The sequence below is a fragment of the Meriones unguiculatus genome, chromosome 7 (assembly GCF_030254825.1).
Source record: "Meriones unguiculatus strain TT.TT164.6M chromosome 7, Bangor_MerUng_6.1, whole genome shotgun sequence".
NCBI lineage: Eukaryota > Metazoa > Chordata > Mammalia > Rodentia > Muridae > Meriones > Meriones unguiculatus.
The window spans coordinates 15460014-15480963 of record NC_083355.1 but is presented as its reverse complement, the minus strand read 5'-3'; the positions used below and the strand labels follow the sequence as shown (position 1 = coordinate 15480963).

The following is a 20950-nucleotide window of genomic DNA, read 5'->3' as shown; positions in this document are numbered from 1 at the left end:
GAGCATCCCCCGGCCCAGGCCCCACAGTGCTTTCTTCTCAGCGATAGGCTGCTCCACCTTTGGGATCAACAGGAAGTAGACCAGATCTTCTCCAGCTGTTGGGGCCTATGCCCCAGTGTCCTGAACTGCCTTCTGGGCTGAGACTCCAGGGACTGGGTGGCATCAGCCTATAGGGACACAGAGAAGAGAGAGAGAGAACCCATACTGGCCGTCCACATAATCTCCAGATGGACCAGGATGAGGGTCTGGGAGGTTACCCTAAAGCACAACTAGAAAATGAATTCCATCTTGGAGGTCACGTGGTTCGGCTGATTGGCTAGCAGGGGACACAGGTAGACATGGGTGTCTCAAAAACACAAAAATGCAAAAGGATGGCTGCGATTTATTGACGATGTCTGCCAGGGACAAGCTCAGAGATTTGGGCCCTGTCGGTATTTGTCATCTCTGCCTGGAGAGAAGGGAAAAAGAGGCTGCAGGGACACAGAGTTTCTTTTCTGGACTTTAGGGAACGAGGCAATGGGCTGGAGAGGAAACGCAGAAGGATCCCAGGCCTTCAGGAGGTCTCAACAGGACTTCCAGGACTCTGTGGAATCAAAACCTCTGGGCGGATGGAACTGGAAAAAGAAGAGGCAAGGTTTGGGGCTGGGTGGTGTCAGGAGACCTGGCAATGCTATGAATGATCAGGAAAGGTGATGGAGGGAGGGGATGGACAGTTCCAGTAGAGACTGGTTGGTCTCTTATGAACAGGGTAAGGGGAGAAGATGGCTCACCAGAAGCCTTAGGTTTTGTAAGTTGTATGTGGACCATCTCTTGAGCTAGCCCCTCAGTCTTTTCTGGCTCCTGGTCCCATTTTCCCAGCCTGTTCCCCACAGAAGGGCTGTGCAGGGTTACATATTGAAAACAGACTTAGAGGAATGAGCCCTTCAGCAAGCAGAACACTGGCCCAGTCACTCACTGCATTGAATGGTCGAATGGGGCTGGAGAGATGGCTCAAAGGGTAGGTGTGTATAAGAACCTGAGTTTTTATCCTAAAACTTAAGTTTAAAAAAAGGGGGGGGGTTAGCCACAGGCACACTTGTTACCCCAGTGCTGGGGCAGGGGCAGAGACTGAAGGGTCACAGGGTTTCGTTGGCCATCAGCTTGGCTCCAAGTTCAAGGAAAAACCTGTCTCAAATAAAGAAGGTGAATAGGAATACAGCAAGATGGCTCATGCCTTCCTCTGGCCTCTGCAAGCGTATGTGCGCACAAGTGTGTGCGTGTGTGTGAGAGAGAGAGCATGCATACATATGGGTGGATCCTAGAGTCTCTACCCAAACACAGGGACTCTGGCACAGCCCCCAGAGTGACATCGAGTGCTACCCTCTCACACCAGACCCAGGCACAGAGGCTCTGTCAACAGATATTGCAGATGACAGGGAGAGGCCAGAGCCATTGGGCAGAGCTGGCCACACCCCCTGCCAGCTGCTTCTTGCCAGGCTCCAAGGAGTCGTGTTTCTGGGGGATGACTCTGCTGGTTCCCATTTCTCAGCTGGTCAGTGACCCTGTTGTGGTCCAGTGCACATACCCACACTCAGGTCTGACCTGGAGCCCCTCCCAGAGGCACTCTGCCTGTCACATACCTTACCCTGACCCCACACACATACTGGCATCTTGCCATGCTGAGAATGCTGCCCTGCCAGATGACTTTGAAGGGACCCACCCGGTCTGAAGTAGTCTTGGCAGCAAAACCCCTATTCTGGTGCTGCCCTCTGTCCTCCACTGGAGCCCAGAGGGACCACAATAGCCCAGCATCAAGGTCTGGCTCTAGCCCAGCCGTCGAGGAAACTGACCTCACCTGAATCACAGCCCCAGCGCTTCTTCTCAGCCCCTGAGCATCCTGCTCTGCTCCCTCATCTTGAAAACTTGAAAACGAGGCGGCCCACCCTGCCGTTCCACTTCTGCTCTCTGCTCTGCTAGCACTTCTCCCTTCAAAATCCCCTCCCAGCCTTTCCGCCAGTCCTGAAGCCACTCCACATTTGGATGTTTTGCTGGGTGAGGGGAAATTGTCTGTATTCACAGCCGGCCTAACTCCTGTTCCAGGGGATCTGATGCCCGTTTCTGACCTCCACAAGGACCTGGCACACACATGGTAAACAGACATACGTGCAGGCAAGACATTCATACAAAAAAACAAAAAAACAAACAACAACAAAAAAAAACAAATAAAGTTGCAAATTTTTGTTTGTTTGTTTTTTGAGGCAAGGTTTCTTTGTATAGCCTTGGCTGTCCTGGAACTAGTAGACCAGGCCTGCCTCGAACTCACAGAGAGAAAACTGCCTGCCTCTGCCTCTCCTGAGCACTGGGATTAAAGCTGTGCACCACCACAGCCTGGCTAGTTACAAAATATTTTTAAAAGCCATGTGTCACCTGCTCTGGCTCTACGTTGTTTTTTATTTTTGTTGATGTTTATTTGAGACAGGCTCTATCCTTGGCCTGGGGCTCAATGATCAGGCTCTCTGTGGGGCTACTTGTGGAGGTTAGCCCTTCCTCAAGGCTGGGGTTACAGGCATATCCTGCCACACTCAGTTTTGTCTGTCTGTTTGTCCGTGTGTTTGTTTTGTTTTGAGTGTGAGCTGAGGATTGAACTCAGGTTCTCAAGTTTGGACAGAATGGACTTTACTGACTAAACCTCCTTCCCATCCCTGCAGTGTATTCCATGAACCCTATTCTCCACTCCCCATGTTTTGTTTTGTTTTGTTTTGTTTTTGAAACATGTCACCTCATGCTTCTTCAAATGTCTGAATTCTTCCCTTAACATTCCCCTCGGATGGCCCTGCCTCTTCTTCGAGTCTAAAGACACGTCCATTGCTCTGCCTCTTCTCCTCCCCCTCCTGGTATATTAGAATAATAATAATAAGGCCAAGCATGGCAGCACACACCTTTAGCTGCAGCACGGGGGAAGGCATGGACTGCAGAGCTCTGAGTTCGAGGCCAGCCTGGTCTGCAGAGCAAGTTCCAGGACAGCTGGGGCCACACAGAGAAACCCTGTCTCCTAAAACCAACCAACCAAACAAACAAACAAACAAATAACAACAACAACAACAATAATAATCACCACCACAGGCTGCTCCTTCAGCTTATACTCAAAACCTGGGCCCCTGGACTCCCTCAGGGACCTTGTCCTGCAGTTTTCTTCTGGCTACCGCTCATGGATGTCTGTCTTCTACATTATAACTAATGACAGCCACCACACCACCGCCCTCCCCTCATGCGCTTCCCTGTCTTCCCATCTCTGTTCACAGAAGAGCTTCTTGGAACATGTCTATGCCAGCTGTCTCTACTTCCGTACCTTTCGCTCCCTCCTCAACCCATTCCACTTGGCCACCGTCAACCCCGCAAAACCGGAACCGCTTTTGTCAAATCACTAACACTCCCTCCGCTGCCAAGTCCAGGGCGCACATTCCTCTCCTCACCTCCCTTGACCTCTGAGGAGCAGTCAACCCAGTTGGCCGCAGCCCCTCTCTGGAATATTCTATTCTTACAGCCTCCATGGGATCACACTCGTAGTTCCTCTGACCGCTCCTTAACGATTTCTGTTGTGTGGACCGTTCTGTACCCAATCTCTTGAGTTGCACGGGGCCCAGCCTTCGCAGAGTGCCATCGTCTCTGTGATGGCAGAAAGTGCCATAGGAATAAAATGAACCTTTCCTTTGAACTCTGCACTGGTCAACCTTTCCTTTGAACTCTGCACTGGTCAACCTTTCCTTTGAACTCTGCACTGGTCAACCTTTCCTTTGAACTCTGCACTGGTCAACCTTTCCTTTGAACTCTGCACTGGTCAACCTTTCCTTTGAACTCTGCACTGGTCAACCTTTCCTTTGAACTCTGCACTGGTCAACCTTTCCTTTGAACTCTGCACTGGTCAACCTTTCCTTTGAACTCTGCACTGGACAGCTCTGCAGTGCTACCCCCCCAAAAAAAAATTGGGACAGTTTTTGTGGGTTTTCCATGGTTCTATATGCTCTTTCTCCTGCCAGGAAAGGCCACCCCTCCCTGTTTCTCAGATCATCACTAATAAACCTTTCTGCCAGTATTTCCAAATCCCTGTTAACCCTTTTTCCGCAATGCATGGAAACCCGCCTTCTCCCAGCTTTTCCTGCCTACCCACAGACATTTCCAGGAGTTGCCTGTCTCCTGCCGCCATTTTTGCCCCTTGCCCCTTGAATCAGTCCCACCAAGGCAGCCACTGATATTTCAAAACAAACAAAAGTTGGCTCGTGCTTCCGTTTAAACTCTCCCAATAACTCCCCAGTGTGCTTAGAATACATCCCAAGCCTCCTGTGGTGGCCTCCCCAGTCCTGGCTCTCCGGCCCCTGCCTACTTCTACTCTTGTCTACTGACCTCACGCTGGCCACTCTGCTCCAATCCCATTGGTTTCATTGACTGCTGGCCTTGTTCCTGCCTCTGGGATTTTACCAGCTCCCCTCTGTCTCTGGAACCCCACGTGCCCCTCTCCTTTCTCTTCCCAGGCTAGTTCTCTCTCTGTCTTCTATTTTGAGAGTTCTTCCTCCTTTTCCCACCACACACCCCTGCATTTTTCCTTGACATTGTTTTTCATAGGTTGTAAGTGCTTGCCTCATTTGCTTGTGTGTATTTTCCATGGGATGGAAATGTCAACAGGAAGAGCTATCATGTCTATCTAGGTCACCATGGCCGGTCCCAGCACTGGCATATAGTAGGTATTTAAAACATGTTTGTTGCCAGGCATGGTGGCACATGCCTTTAATCCAGCACTTTGGAAGTGAGACAGTCAAATCTCTGAGTTTAAGGTCAGCCTGGTCTACACAGTGAGTTCAAAGCTAGCTAGGGTTACACAGTGAGACCCCATCCTAAAATAAAAATACCAACAAAGGGCAATTAATTAATTAATTAATTAGTGAAAGGGTGAGGCCTTGGGTTCAGACCTTCTAGGGACCTCATGGACTTTTCTATGCTTCATTTGCTAATCCATCCATCCATCCATCCATCCATCCATCCACCCATCCCACTATCAATTCTGTTTACATCTCAGTAGCTGAGCCGGCTGTGAGCAGAGCTCAGTGATCCACTGTTAGCTGCTTGCAGAGAGCTGACAGTCTGGAGAAAGTGGACCTGTGACAAGATGATACAGAGCCTGTCTTCAAGAGGGTTGTGGAGCCGGGCATGGTGGCACACACCTGTAATGCCAGCACTCCAGGAGTCAGAGGCAGGAGGATCTCTGTGAGTTCGAGGCCAGCCTGGTCTACAAATTGAGTCCAGGTCAGCCAAGGCTACACAGAAAAACCCTGTCTCAAAAAACCAAGCCAAAACAACAACAATAAAAAAGGGGTGCTGGAGAGATGGATTAGAGGTTAAGAACACTGACTGTTCTTCCAAAGGTCCTGAGTTCAATTCCTAGCAACCACATGGTGGCTCATAACCATCTATAATGAGATCTGGTGTCCTCATCTGGCCTGCAGGCATACATGCAGGCAGAATACTGCAGAAATAATGAATGAATCTTAAAAAAGAAAAAAAGAAAAAGAGGGACATGGATGGTGCTGAGTTTAAGGGACATGGATGGGAACTGAGACTTGGCAACCGTAACTTCCCAGCCCACAAGTTCATTCATTCATTCATTCATTCATTCATTCATTCATTCATTCAACAAACTTCCGGAGTTTGGGTGGGTGAGAGGTTACTCCTAAACAAGAGAAAGATAGATGACTTTTTTTTCAGCTGCGTCTCAATGGATGGGTAAGGTAGGAACATAGAAAGACAGAGTGGAAGGACATCCCAGGGAGAGGGGACAGCCAGGGCAAAGAGAGGACACTGGAGTGGGGTGAGGTGGGATGGTAGTGGGGCTAGGGGTTGCTGCCAGGCCCGAAGAGACTAGACTTCACCTTGTAGCCTTGGAGGGTCCCTTCCAGGGGCGGAGGTCAAATGCAGACGCTGCTGCCCGGTAGTGGGTCCCTTCTGTCTGCCCTTCCTATGCATCTAGAACAGATGGGGGAGCTGTGCTGTCTTTAGTGGCACCAGTGCCAGGATGAACGGGCAGCTGCAATGTGTGGACGTTCTTGGTAGGGCCAAAGCATTGACAAGCCTCATGACCACCAAGTAGGCTGGTTTGGGATACAGTGAGGTGACAGGGTAAGAAAGATGGCAGCTCCTTCCACCCAGCTCTGGCCCAGTGTGGCTCCTGAGATCCAGCATTTGAGGGTTAGGGGTAGGGTCCTCAGAAGCTGGCAAGCCCCTCCCAGTGTACCTGATAATGTTGGTGCTTCAAAGACGTGAGGGATCAGTGCTCACTCCCTCATTCCACAACCGGGAACTGAGACTTGGCAACCGTAACTTCCCAGCCCACAAGTTCATTCATTCATTCATTCATTCATTCATTCATTCAACAAACTTCCGGAGTTTGTGGTACATGTCCGGCTCTGGTCTTGGCCTAGGGCAGAGCACAGAGGAGGTAAAATCCCTGCTCCTCACAGAGCTTGCATTCCAGAGGGAGGAGGCAGGCAGCAAATAGGGGAGCAAATAAGATAATTTTAGCGAGTGATAAATGAGAGCCCAAGCCAAGGCTGAAGACAAATCCCGAGCCAGGGCTAGAGTCCATTTAGAAAGTGCAAAGTCCCAGGCAAACTGCCTTCAGAAAGGAAGTTTGGGCGGAAGCGGTGGGTAAATCAGGCCTTCCTGGGGGCCTGGAGTTGGTGTGCGGACCAGGATGAGGTGGGAGAGGAGAGGTCAGGAACGGTGAGCCAGGCTGAGGCCAGCTGCCCACAGGCAGGGAGCAGAGGGTGAGGAGGCTGAGGGTGAGGCAGCTCCCTGGGGCAGGTCCAGCCCGGCGTTGTCTCTCCCTGCGGCGCAGCCAGATCGGAGCACCCAACTCCAGTTATAGTCTGACCACAGAGGCCTTTTCTCTCTGGCCTGGACACTCACTGTATCCATTCATTCCAGATGGAGTGATGGAGTCCGCCTTCACTTTGGATCTTTCCCTAAAACCTGTGGTCTAATTTCCCATCCTGTAAATTATCCTGAGTCTTCTCTTTTCAATCTTCATACACCTCAACAAAAGTATTAATATTCAGATTAATATCCAGACAGTGTGTTAAAGGAAACACACTGCCTACACGCATTTATCTCAAATATGCAGGGAAGGTTGAAAAACTAAATAATATAACTTCATACCAATATGCCAAAGAAGAAAAAAAAAATCCCATGACTGTGTCAATGGATGAAGGTAGAGGTTAAAAACAAAACAAAATAAACCACAGTCCCAATGCATGATAAGACCTTCAGCAAATTAGAAAGGAGAGGAATTCCCTCATGTTCATGAAGACAATATGAAGAACCCTGCCAGTGGCAGTAATGACACACAGCTGTAATCCCAGCACTGGGGAGGCAGAGGCAGGCGGATCTTGGAGTTCAAGGACAGCCTGGCCTACAAAGTGAGTCCAAGACATCCAGGGCTACACAGGGAAACCCTGTCTCAAAATCCCAACTGTTACTACAATTAGCATTTACTTCAGTGGTAAGAAACTAGATGATTCTCTACCAAATGTGATGACCAAAGCAAAGGTGGCTCCTTGGTGCTTTTCAAAACTAGGTGGAAAGTTTGTCCTTTGCAATAAAGCGAGAAAGGGAAATAAAAGGCAACAAGTGCGCAGGAAGAAGTAAAACTGTCCTCGTCGAGAGGCGATATAAGTATCTGTGTCCAAAGCCAGAACTGACCAAAAGACTCCAGGAACTGGGGACAATCACGGAAAAGCTGCTGTGTACAAGCTTCGCGTGAGCTGGCGTGTGGAACTTCACAAAGACCTCGCTCCCCTGCCCCTTCTCTGCACCCGGATACCCAAGTCTTTCATGAGGGAAGGCCTGCCGGATGTTGGTTTCTGCTGAGATCAAATCCATCTACCATGAATGAGTATCTGTGATCCTGAATGTCCGAGCTATTGGCCAAACAAAGCTCAGGGTAGTCTCCTAACCCCAGATGCTCCTATACACTTCCAGAACCCATGTCAAAGATGTAAGGAGAGAACGGACTCTGACCCCCACACACGTGGCGTGACTACACGTATACCCTGCCTATATACCCCACACTCATAATGATGCTAAATATCATAGCAAGGAATGGTAACACACTCCTTCGATCCCAGCACTTGGGAAGCAGAGGCAACTGGAGTTCTGTGAATTCGAAGCCAGCCTGCTATACATAGGAGTTCTAGGCTATCTGGGGCTACAGAGTGAGACCTGGACTCGATATGATAACGTAAAACGAACGAAATTATCCGAAGCAAGCTGGGTGTGGTAGCTCACATCTGTAATCTCAGCAATCAGAAGGCCGAGGCAGAAGGGTCGCTGTGAGTTTGAGGCCACCCTGGGCTACGTCACGAATGTCAGGTTAGCCTATGCTACAGAGTAAATCTCCGTCTCAGAACAAACAAGCCACAGACAGACAGACAAACAAGAAGTCCCTGAGAGCTATGTGTGCCAAGGGAAATATGCTATAAGGGTCACCTGCAGTGGAGGCTCCAAAAACAAAACTTTTTGGGAGGCAACCACACCAAACTTCTGGTCAGAGTCAGCACCGGGCACCCAGGTAGACTGTTCCCCAAACCCTTGAGTTCCTACGGTGGCCCAGCTCGTGTTTCCCTGGATGGAAGTCTCAAGTCGCAACTTTTATTCTTTTCTGTTGAGGTGGGCATGGGAAGCCAGGTAGCTGTGCTACTTTTCTGCCAGCCCTTAGTCTAGAGCAGAGAGAGAACAAGTGGCCTTGGCCTTGGCAGGCCAGCACATACAGGAAATCATCCTAGGAGGCCCTCCCCTCCTCCCAGCCTAACACCCTCTGCAGAGAAAACTGTTCCAAGGGGCCTTGGAGGGTGGCCTAGAGTGGAACCCTCTAGGGACGGCGTGACCTCCAGAATTCAGGAAACCAACTGTGCTGTACAGGGCGCTCCTGAAGGGGTCCAGAGGGTTAGAGGGACCCTTCTTCCTTCGGATTCCCAGTCCGCCCAGCCTGGTCATGCTCTCACCAAGGGCCGCAATGATCGTGACAGACACAGTTATTTTGCACTGACTGTGTATCAGGGTGGCTGTCTGTCCACATCCAAAGCCTCTTCTTCCACAACTGGCCATCCTGAATCCACCTCCCAAATGCTGGGATTTCGGGCCTGTTACTGTGCCTGCTCCAGGGCACTCTGGGGAATTGAACCCACAGCTTCATGCCTGCTAGGCAGGTGTTCAACCAGCAGAGTTACACCTCAGCTCTGAGCTCTATCCTCCTCCCTCCGTCCCTCCTTCTCTGTCTTCCACCTTCCCTTCCCCCCCCTCCACCGCCTCACCTCCCCCATTTCTTTCTTTTTTCTTATTTTTGAGGCAGGGCCTTATGTATCCCAGGCCGGCCTTGAACTTGCTATGTAGCCAAGGATGACCCTTAACTTCTGATCCTCCCGCCTCCAACTCAGAAGTACCTAGATTGTGGGCGTGAACTCTACCTGGTTTCTGTGCTTTGGGGATAGAGCCGCCCGAGCCACACCCCAGATTCTCTGATGAAAAGCGAGCAGAGATGCACTCAGTGGTGCTCACTAACGTGTGCCAGGCCCTGGTCCGCACGCTCCGGGGTTCCACTGTCCCAGCTAAGGATTTGAACACAGCTTTTCACGCCAACCCCATGTGCCTGCTACTACAAAGATGGCCTCCCTCCAGCCCTTGAGAGCACTGGCCTGCCATGGCTGTTCTACGGTACAAGTGGCTCCCTGCACAGGCCTGGGTCTTGCTCCAAGGGCAGGCTAGAGGCCTTGCCCGAAGCCCTTTGAATGTAGGTGTGGCTGTGGTAGATGCCTGGCAGGCCTAACAGGGCTGGGCTTGCTTCTGGGGGATTTGCGTTGTGGGCTGAGGGCCTGGGAACACACTAGTCAGCAGGCTGGCAAAGAGCTTCGTGGATACTTTTTTTGTTTTGTTTTAAAGACAGGGTCTCTATACGCGGCTTGGCCTGACCTTGAATTTATTGCACCATTATCCCTAACCGAAGTCTATTTTTACTGGAGCCAATTAACCATCATATACATCTAACCTCCACTATGGCCTATTTGTATGATCCAGTCTTCCTTCCTCCCTCCCTCCCTCCCTCCTTTCCTCCATCTCTCCTTCCCTCTCTCTCTTTCTCTCTCATCAACTCTGTGACTCATTTCCCAGCTGCTCAGGGCATGGGGAGATTGATTCGTTCTATCCAAGCCTGGGGTTTCCAGCCTTCTCTTAGCTCAACTCTCCCTAAGGAACCTAGGACACAATGGTGGCCCCGCCCCAAACCGCTGCTGCACACGCCTCAGTCACGTGTGAGCCACTCACCTACTCTGGACATGTCTGTATGGGAGGCGCTGCCTCCGCCATCATGGCTTTTCCTCCTGGATAATTCCTCTCAGGAGCTCCCGACCTCTGTCTCTCTGCTCCTGCTTTCTCTACCACCCTCTTCCTCTGTCCCTCTGAGGACTCAGAGGATTCTATACCTGCTTTCATCACCCCCATCACGTGAGGATGGCGGGCTGACAGGCCTCCTCGCAGGGACCCCAGGAGCAGGGACGGTGGCCACCAGCCACCTGACAACACTGAGATCAAGGGAGGCTGATGGGTGTTCTACTCTGGCATATGCCACCTGCCCTCCGCCTGGGCTGCCTCCTGCTCCCTCTCTTCCTCCCGCTTTTGGGGACTTTCCCTAGAAGCTGTATCAGGGAGGTCTTCTCCCCTCTGCTCTTTGGAGCCCCTTTTCCAAACTCTGACTACGCCTGGCCGTCCTCAGCAAAGACACAAATGAGCAGCAGGCCTTGCTACTCCAAAGCCGTCACAGCAACCCGCTAGAGAGGCCCTCACTTCCAGGAGGTCAGATAAGAATAAAAACATTCTTGACTTCCCTTCCACCTCCAAACTCCCCGTGTGTGTGTGTGTGTGTGTGTGTGTGTGTGTGTGTGTGTGTGTGTGGTGTATGCGTACATGTGTGTATTTGTCAGCACATACATGTGTGGGTTAAGGCTAGAGGTCCCCATCTACAGTTCTGTTTTTTGGGGTCTGGAGCGCACTGATTCGGCTGGATTAGCTGGTCAGCCATCCCCGGGGACCCCTTGTCTCTGCCTCCCCAGGGTTGGGATGGCGTGCACACCTGGCTTCTTATATGGGTGCTGGGGATCTGAACTCGGGTCTTCTGGCTTGCAGAACAAGCCCTTTGTGGCTGAGCCATTTCCCCGGGGCCCAATCCTGTGGCTTCCTTCCTTCTCTCGCTCCTGTGGTGGCATGTTTGGTTGTGGCACAATGTTCGGCATGTTGGCACAATGCATTTAGTGAGCTTTTCTATCCATCTATTACTGCCCGTGAGACATGGCCCTGGGCACTCCAGTGCCCATGAACTCACTGATCTCTCACCCTGTACTTGACAAATGATGAATAGGAAGGGGAAGGGACCTACTACCAGGGGCTCATTACGTAATAATTGAGATTGACAGCTGGGCCCTCAGCTTGTCTTAACCACCAGGCTAAACTGCCACCCGCACTCGATAGCCCGCCAGCATCCGGAGGCTACTGGCTTTTACCCTTCCTTCTATGCCAGGACCTAGGCAGAGGACCCTGGGTCAGGGATGTCTGCCTCATCTGCCTCCCGCCTTGCCCACTCTACTGCCGTTAGGACTCCTGGAGCCCCCTCACTCCCCTGCCGCTCTCCCCACCCTCAACCCAGGGTGTCAACGGAAAACAGCAGGGAATAAAAATAGCCATTGCTGATGCTGCAGAAGGGGATGCAGGCCCGAAGGCCGGGATGGTGATGAGGGTGAAAGGTCTGCCCCCTCCCCGGCACCTTCAGAAGGGACCACAGTGAGACCTGCCCTGTCCCTGCCACAGCGGGGCTGAGGACCCCTGGAAGAACCATCAGACTGGCCCAGAGCCCCAGGACCTGCCTCCATCACAGTGTCCACAGTCCCGGAAGAGCTCTGTCCTGACTCAGCCCAACCCAGGATCCTCCCCAGAGAACAGGGGCCTCGACCACTGGGTCTGGGCTGGGCTCTGGCCACTCACCCAGAGGGTACCCCAGGCTAGTGGCATGACCCCTCTGAGTGCGAGTATCTGTTGAAAAGGCAGCAAAGAAGCTGACTGTAGGACCTGTGAGGTACACAGCTGTTGCCCACACATCTGTCTCTGTTCCCCTCACGCCTCCTGCTCTCCAGGCCTCATGTCCAGACTTCCTGGGACAGCCGCTTCCCTGCTCTGGGAGCTATGGCTCCTTCTGGGGTCCCCATCCTCCCTCTTTCCTGAAGCCTTCTGCTGCCCTCAGCTGCGCCAACACCCCCGCCCCCTTCCTTGGGTACCCATTCTTCCTTACTGTCCTGTGGCTAGAACTGCTGGGTCCCCAGGGCACAGCTCAAGTCAGGCGTGCCCCAGCATCTCACTAGAAGATCCAGGAGCGTCTGTATCCGAGTCAGGTCCTGGGCTGGGGCACATTGAAACCTCTCGAGAAGTTACTGGAGCAGGATTTTCATCTGCCCATCCTTGAGATGGGGCAGTGACCTCAGTCCTGCGTCCCCACCCATACAGATTTCCAAAGCAGAAATGACAGGCAAGGGTCAGGATGGGACTACTAAGGTCCCTCACCCACTGCCCCCTAACTCCCTGAATCCCTACATATAGTCCTTTGAGGGGTGCCTGGCTGTAGGTGGAGGCAGATCTCTGAGATGGCCAGACACAGGGCCTGTGGGTTCCGTCCTGTTACCTGGGGACACGGGCCTGGCTGATCTTCGCCTGGATGCCCTGCCCGGCATGGCGGGTTTAAAGGTCCTGGGATATTAACTTCTGTTCTGTTTTACACGATTAGTGTGCCCGCAAGAGGTGGCGTGGTGACCACCGCTGTCCCCGTCACTGCCCAGGAGGGCGATGCCTCCTGCCCTAAGCAGAGAACTTGGGGGGGAGCCTCAGTAGTATCGGGGCGGTCCTAGAAGAAACAGCCCTACCTACCCCTATCCTCATGCCCACTACCCACATCGTCAGCCAGCTGCTGCCACTGTTGGGGTCCTCCTGACACTGCCATAGCTATGGCTGATAACATGGCTCTTGACACTTTAGTCCCTCCCTTGCCCCTCCTCAAACTCCCCGACAGGCTCATTGGCGCTGCCGAATCAGTTGTTCATGTGCAAACTTCAGGAGGTAAGGGTGAAGAGGGGGCAGGTGGGGGGGTCTCCCTGGGGGGTACTGCCCCCCGACAGCAGAGTCTCTGAACCCTTGGACATAGCCTAGCCCCACACTGCTCTGTCTTAGATATCTCGGTCTCTATCCACATGAAGTCGTATGGGGCCCAGGCTGGCCTTGAATTCGTGGCGATTCTCCTGCCTCGGCTTTCCTAGTGCTGGGATTACAGGTGTATACCATTATGCCCAGCTAGGTCTGGGATGCCTCAGGAACTTTCGACAAGTTGACCCTTCTGGAAAACAGCAAGCTGGACACCCTGCTCTTGCTAACCCGTCTAAGTGGTGTCTCCCAGTAGCTGGCACACCTCTTCTCTACCAGCCAGTACTGCCCACCCTCTGTCCTGGCTCTATTCTTAGGAAAGGGGACAGAGGCGGTTGAGGTCCCCTGACCTACATTAGCAATCCATGTATCCCCCTGTGTCTGCTCAGGGCTCTCTTGGTCCCATAGTTCCCTGACTACTACGGTCCCATCTTTCCTCTCAAGGCACCGTCTGCCTCTACATCCCTCTTAGCGATATGGTGTCCATTTCCCTGGATCCCCCTCTGCCATGTGGGACTACACCTCTGCCCCCCTCCAGATTTGCTAGGAGGCCCGTGCCTGGCAGAGAAGGGGGAGGAGGGCGGGACAGTGGGCAGAGCCTAGCCTAGCGGCAGGCAGCCGGGATGTGTCCTCCGCTGGCATCTCACAGATTCCTCTTTCAACAGAGCAAAGGAGCCGCTGCCGCCACCCCCACCCCCACCCGGCCTCCAGCCGCTCTCTGCTGCTCCTCAGCAAACAGGCCGAGCGAGCCGAGTCAGAGCCTCTGTGTTGGTTCCCCCTCATGCCCCTTCCTGAAGAAACTACAGCCTGGACCCTGTCCTTCGGGTCATCCTGTGCCTGTCTGGAGCTAAGCTTCAGTCACATGCCATCTGCGAGCAGAATGAGGACCCTTGCTCAGGGAAAGGACAACTAGGCAGGGACAGAGAGACAACAGGACAGAGAAGGCAAGTCTGGGGACAGAGACAGTCAGGGCACAAGGAGGTTTGACAGGGCAGATGGGCCCACGGGGGCCCGGGGCACAGACAGCAGAGCCAGGCGCGGACAGGAGGTCAGCGGTGCCCGAACGAAGAGGTGACTTCCTCAGAACCGTGCTGGGGCTGAGGCCAGGGTCAGCTGTCTGTGGGGGTGACCACCCTTGGGGGTACCAGGCCCGGCTGGCACAGAAAAGGCACAGTACTCACTGTTGGCCAGAAGCAGAGCGCGGCGGCGGTGGCCGAGGCCCGGGTGCCGTGCCCACCTCGGGCTGGGGCTGGAGCTCTGGGGGACGTGGCTGGGGGGCCGGGCCGCCGGGGACAGCTGCTAGCGCTGATGTCACAGGGTCATGAGTGAAACCTGAGGACCGGGCCAGTCTTCAGGTGGGTGCCTCGGCCGCACTCCCTCTTGGTGTGCTCTGGGCTCACCCGGCCAGCGCCTGGGTGCAGGGACCCACCACACTGAACCCAGGAGTCCGGACCAAAGACACACCCACCCACGCAGGGGCTCACGCTCACACGCGTGTGACCCCCCCACCCCCCAGGCCCAGTCTTCCTCCCAGTCGCTCCTAGAAGTGTTCACCAGGGAACAAGCTTGTTCACACACTCACACACTCACATGTGAATTCTCTACATACAAATGCTGCACTCCTAACGGTCTCAGAAACACAGATAAGTCACCTTTCATTCACACACACACACACACACACACACTCTCACACACACAGTACAATATCTTCAGCTCACAAGCACATAGTCCCAGGCTCACACCGCAAGCTTGTGCAAACCCTCAAGTTACACCCCCCGCAAACCCTATATTCTCAGTCACACCCATGCCAGATGACACCCAGACACAGGTTTTCGTGGAGGGCATGTCTGTGTGTGTGTCTCCATGAATGCTTGCGTTTTTCACTCATGTGACTTGTCTGCCGAGACACTCCCATTTTCATGGCCAGGGCCTGCTAGCTCAACCAACAGCTTTTTATCAAGTATTTGCCCGTCTGCACACCCCCACCTCACACCCCCACAGACACACACAGAGCCACATACATGGGAGGGCGCACATTCACACCCAACTGCTTCACAGGCCCACACAGAGGTCTCAGGAGGCATTTGTCTGCCTCCTCCCCCACCCCCCAGCTGGCAAGACATCTGTCCCTTCCAGCCCAGGGAGGGGTTGTGGCTGGGGGGAAAAAAAAAAAAACAACCCGAGATTGGCTCAGCTCCGCCGGCCAGCCTGTAGCTGTGGTGCCCCCTAGTGGAGTTGCTATGCGGTGCCCTGTCTTCTCAGCTCCTTCAGGACCGTGTCTGCCTGCCACTCTCCCCCCCCCCTTGGTGACCATGGACTAAGGCTCTGAAAGGGCACGGAGGCTCCCAGTTAGATGTTTTCTTTCATAAGAATTGCCCTGGTCATGGTGTCTCTTCCCAGCAACACAGAACAGTGATTAGGACATGTGATAACGGTGTCGTCCATCACTTCTGCTTACAGCCCTGCCCCTTTGCTCCCTGCCCTTTTCTGCTCAAAGCTCTCTGGGGTAGAACGTTTTTTAATGAGGGATTAGAGTAAGGGAACGGGGTCACCATATATGAGGAGACCAAGGCTATCAAGTGTGACTGCACAGCTCCGGGAACCAGTCTAGTTGGAAGGATAGATTGGCCATGGTTGTTGCAGACGGCAGGAAAATGTGTAGGAGATGGAGCTAACGTTTCTATTTTGTATCGAGTATCATTAGGGTTAGTCAGGTTAGGAGGCAAATGCTGAAGATGGAACCACGCCTCCTTCTCTTGGTGAGAGGATTTTTCTCTGCTTTGGGCAGCTGCTCCCCACACTGCCCACCCCTCTGTTGTAAATATGTGATTCTGTAGGTAGGGCTGCTGACATTTTGACAGCCACCCTACTCTGCCACGGGGATAGGGAAGTCGCCTCTGGCTGGCCAGTCCCCAAGGCTGCAGGTCCCTTCTCTGAGAGTCTTTAGGTTTGTCAGAAGTAATGGAGATACACCCAAAGATGCATGAGGGGGAAGCTTGTCTGTAGGAAGAGGGGGAAAGACCCTAACTAGAGGGAGATGCAGATGAGGAAAACAGGAAGGCAGCAGTGAGAGGCCACCCACAGGCTGCACTGGTCAGCCTTTTGTCACTGTGCCCAAAACACCTGACCCAATTTAAAGCAGGATGGATTTATGCTGGCTCACAGTTTCAGTCGCTTCAGTCTGTCAAGGTGTGTGTGGGGTGGTGGAATAGAACAGCTCACACCAGGACACAGAGAAAAGGGAGCCTAGCAGGAAGCTGGCCAGGGCAGGATAGAGCCTTAAGGACACCCGCCCCCCTTCTTCCTCCAACCAGGCCTGCCCTCCTGCTTTTTACCACCTTGCCTCAAATACCGTCACACTGTGGATCCATCAGGGAATGAATTACCCCATGAGCTCAGATTCTCACCATCTACTCCTCCTTGAAAACGCCCTCACAGACACACCTAGGGCTATGGTCTATTGGCCTCCTAAGCGTTTCTTATTCCAATCAAGTTTGACGGCGTAAACCATTACAGACTAACCAAACTGTAAACCTGCTCTACCCCATCCTATCACGCGAGCAGAACAGAGACAGAGCCTCTTCTTTTTCGCTTGAGCTAATTTACAAGTTACAGTCACCCACAGACAAAAGAGTTCTGCAAAGCAGAGCCACCTTCTAGAAAGTCCCACTCCGAGCCTCAGAGAGGGAGAGTGCCATGCCTACTCCTCGCCTGAGCACCCAGTTTCTTCCCTGGGTCTTTTGGTCAGAGTGAGGCTCCTTCAGGGGTGATGATGCCTCCGCTCCAGAGGTCCTCGTGGGGAGGGAGGCCCTCGTGGGGAGGGAGGCCCTCAAACTCTGTTTTGCAATTCCAGTGAGTGGGATGCTCCACCCCACGGCATCCATAGCATGATTCACATGCTCACAAGCCCTGAGAGAACCACGCTCACGTCCCCCTTCCCAATGCGGCCACATTGAAGAAACCTTTTTTTTTTTTTTTGCCACATTTTTACTATTAATTTGTCTTTTTAATTGGCTTATTGAAGATAGCGGGCTGGGGCCGAGAGGGTAAAGGCTCTGGCCATGGTAAATCCAGAAACAGTATCACCAACAGACAGGGACAAAGCAGGCGGGCCTGCTCCTGGCTCTACCCTCCAGGACGGTGGGAAGGGGGACGGAAGTGGAGGATGGGGAAGGGTGAGCGGCTGGTGCTAATCCCAGCTTCCTGTTGGGATTATCCTAGACCGCTGCTGGGGCCTATCTTCGGGTGTCACAGCTGTGGAAATAGATCTCTGCTCTCACCTGTTTTTACGCAATAGACACTTCGCTAACTTCCTGTCAGAAGAATGATCCTTTGGAAACGGAGGACAGTGCTGGGGACCCCAGTACTGAACTGCCCACCTCCGAGGGGGCCAGTGAGCTGAGCCGCTCAGCTTGGCTAGGAACGGAGCAACTCTACAGGGGAGAGGTGAAGAAGCCCAGGCACTCTGTGCCAGAGCCCCAGCCCGTTCTGTGAATTTGTTCAGGGTCTGCCTGCTCCCCTCCGGGAAGCCACAGGGTCCTTAGGCCCTCCCCTCGCCTAAGAGTGATTGATAGAGCCATCTCTGCCTTCCTTAAGCCTCACGCTTTCATGTCAGGTCCTATACATCTTCCTATTCTTGTGGGACCAGGAAACCAAGTTACCCCAGCTTCTCACTCAAGGAGCATAGGGGTCTGAAGGTAGACCTCCAGAAGAGTGAGACCCCACAGTCGGGAAGAAGAGGCCGCCAGGGCTGTGTCGAAGGACGTCCTGGGCTGGGCGGGTCCGGTGTACCCGTGGGAGGAGCCCTGCCCAGCGTCTCCAGAGCTGCCAAGGTAACCGACCTGCTAGGCCATGGCGTCCTTCGGGAGTGGGAGCTGGAGTGGCGCCCCGCCACAGAGCGCAGCCCCTACGGTGAGGCCTGAGCTCAGGAGCACACCGTGTTGAATGGGAGGTGGGGTGTGGGCTGCGGAAGCCGGGCTGGGGGTCAGCTCTGGGGCACAGGGAGAACGGAGGTCCCAACCGAGGGGAAGACTGGACTCGGAGGAGGGGCGGAGACACTGGGAGGGAAGTGCGCGGGCTCCTGACATCCCCTCTTCGGCCTTCTCTGACGGATGCTCCCCACCCACGTCCCCAGCCCTGGGGGACCATCTTGCAGCCCTTTTCTTGGATGGTCCCATCTCCCGTGCCTCAGTCTAACAGAGTCAAGGAAGGTAACGCTCCTGGGTCGCTCTCCTGAACCCCCTCTACCACGCGTCCTGGGGCCGCCCTCTTTCCTCTGGTTGGTTGAAGTGGGGTCTGGGCCTGGGAGGGACGGGACTGTGTGGAGGCCGGGTGAGCCTGTTGAAACCTTCCCCCTAGACCTGTTGGAGCTGATGCTGCTGCAGAACGCACAGATGCACCAGCTGCTGCTGAGTCAGCTGGTGGCCGGGGCGCTGAACCCAGGGCCAGAGTGGCCCCGCCCACAGGTGTGTGAAAGCGGGCCCGGGGTGGCGCTGCATCTCGGGGTCCCCCACCTGGAGAAAAGGGCAGAGCATATAGTAGCAGGAAGCTAGCTCTCATCCCGGTCTGGTCTGGCGAGTCCCCTTGGCAACTACTGTGCGCCAAGGTCTTCTAGCAGGAAGGGAGTTCCCAAGTCTCCGTTCCCACCCAGATCTTTTTGTCAAGGTTTTCCACCCAGTCATTTCTCTGTGTGCTTCAGGTCCCGGGCAGGAGGCATCACTGGGGCTGGTGCAGGGCTCTTTCTTCTCCTTCTCCTTCTCCTTCTCCTTCTCCTTCTCCTTCTCCTTCTCCTTCTCCTTCTCCTTCTTCTTCTTCTTCGGGGGGGGGGCGTGTCAAATGCTTGCTATTTGTCAAGCACATAAATAGATACCGTACAGGGATGGCTAGGTAGGCTGTGACAGGGAACAGGTGTGAGTGCACACCTGGTGAGAAAGGAGGCAGAAACAGTCCTCGGAGGACTGCAGGTCGCCCTAGGCCCAGCCCCTTGAGAGCCAGGTGGGATTCTGACCCAGTGTGGAGGGCGTAAGGACTGTGAGGTCTGTGAGGGGAAGAGGGCTGGCTCTAGGAAGCCCAGAGGGGTTCAAGGAGGGGCTGGCCGGTCAGCTCAGGTAGGTGGAGATCCTGAGTTGAGGCCCTAGGTCCTCTGAGGCCCAGAGATGAGCCTCGTTGAGGGGCCATAAAAGATGCCGGGCAGAGGCAGAGCTGCAGACTTCAACACGCGCCCCCTCTGGAGTCCCCACGTCACCTCGTCACCTCTTGTCAGCCCTGACGCTCTTAGCTGAGTTTCTTAGCCTTTCAGGCCTCCAGTTCTCCTCTCTGCGAAGGAATGGGGTAAGCTTCCCTATAAAGCCTTGCTGGCACGCAGCTCACTGAACAGCAGCCTTTATGGTAATGGCTACTTGCCCAGATAATAGAGCATAGGAGCAGTGTGGGCCCGAAGGGTCCAGCCTGTGTCATCACCCTCCCCCCTCCTCACCCCCCAGGTCTGTACAGACAGCCAAGAGGAGCAGGTGGAGGAAGAGGTGGAGACGCCGGAGCAAGAGCCTTTGGTGTTCCACCATCACTATTTGCCTTGTCCAGTGGCCTCCTTGGGCACCATGTCACTCTGGCCAGCCTCCTTCCTCCCTATGCCCCCACACCAGCCTCCCCGGCAGGGTGCACCCAGGATTCAGCGCCAGCCCCCTGCCTCCAGGCAAAGGGAGGTGTAAGTGAGACTTGGAGGGGCTTCAGCTTGGGCAGAGTCGGGGCTTGGAGGATCAGGTTCCTGATGTAGGCTGAAAGGACGAGCTTGCGGGTAAAGCCTCACCCGCCATCCTGAGCCTCTGAAGGGGTCTTTCTTCTCCCTCTCTCCCATCTCAGGAGAGACGTGCCCCCACCGCCACCCCTCAGTGCCACGGGGACTGTTGGTGCAGACATACCGCCGGCTTCAGGTAGGGGCTGGGAGGATTGCCAGCGGGCAGACTAAGATGTCAGCAGGGCCATGTGCCCTGTGGATGGGGGCTCTTGCCAACCACGTCTCCAGGCTCTGCCTTGGGGTCCGCCAAGGTGGGACGGAGCAGGCTGAGGGTTCTGTCTCCCTAGACTACTACGATGCTGAGAGCCTGCCATGAAGACAAATATTCATCGGGCCTCGCCAGCTTCCGCACGGTGCTGCCAGAACCCTGGAACAACGCTGCACCCATGCTGGAGCCCTTCTTAGCCGCTCTGGCCAGCTACAACCTCTCATCAGGCTCTCCACTCCACTGCCATACTGAGCTGGCTGTTCTGGACTAAGAGCTCCCTTAAGCCCCACCAGGACCCGGAAGTCACATAAACCCAATTGATCTATGGTTTCCCCACCTGGAACCAGAGCCCCATCTGGTCTCTGCCCCTTGTTCCTCTCTCTGGCTGTGTACCATCACCCTTGGGCCTGGAATAGGGTGAGAGAGAAACGGATGGCTTGGATCTCCAAACTGCTGAAGGCCCCGGAGGGCAGCATGGTTGAGGAGAGGCCCAGTTCAGGAGGCCCCAGCAGCTGCCTCAGCTCCTTCGAACCTCTTTTCATTGTTGGCAGAAAGGAGAGTCAGGGCTGCGTCCTGATCCAACCAGAAACAGCGTGAGGTCCCCAGGGCCAGGTCCAACCAGAATGCCCTCCATCTCATGGGACCTCAGGAAGAAATCAGTTGCTCCTAATGTTGTGGTTAGATGCCTGGAG

At 54.1% G+C, this 20950-nt stretch overlaps 1 protein-coding gene across 2 annotated transcripts; it reads left to right on the top strand.

Moving 5' to 3' along the window:
• The first annotated feature begins 18083 nt into the window (after positions 1-18083).
• Prr29 (proline rich 29) lies at positions 18084-20939 on the top strand. Of its 2 annotated transcripts, XM_021634337.2 has the most exons (6): positions 18084-18168; positions 18392-18467; positions 18616-18722; positions 19740-19960; positions 20116-20186; positions 20338-20939. In XM_021634337.2, the coding sequence occupies exons 1-6, from the start codon at positions 18109-18111 to the stop codon at positions 20364-20366; spliced, it is 564 nt and encodes a 187-aa protein (XP_021490012.1). In that variant the 5' UTR covers positions 18084-18108; the 3' UTR covers positions 20367-20939. The 2 variants fall into 2 exon arrangements, with proteins under 2 accessions (XP_021490012.1, XP_060242512.1); XM_060386529.1 differs by lacking the exon at positions 18084-18168 and having other exon boundaries at positions 18230-18722.
• Positions 20940-20950: the final 11 nt, after the last annotated feature.

Coding starts and splice junctions, on each gene's coding strand:
- Prr29 (XM_060386529.1), top strand. CDS start 18,369: ATGCTCCCCACCCACGTCCCCAGCCCTGGGGGACCATCTTGCAGCCCT. Junction 19,961..20,115: donor GCCTCCAGGCAAAGGGAGGT/GTAAGTGAGACT, acceptor CTCCCATCTCAG/GAGAGACGTGCCCCCACCGC. Junction 20,187..20,337: donor AGACATACCGCCGGCTTCAG/GTAGGGGCTGGG, acceptor CTGTCTCCCTAG/ACTACTACGATGCTGAGAGC.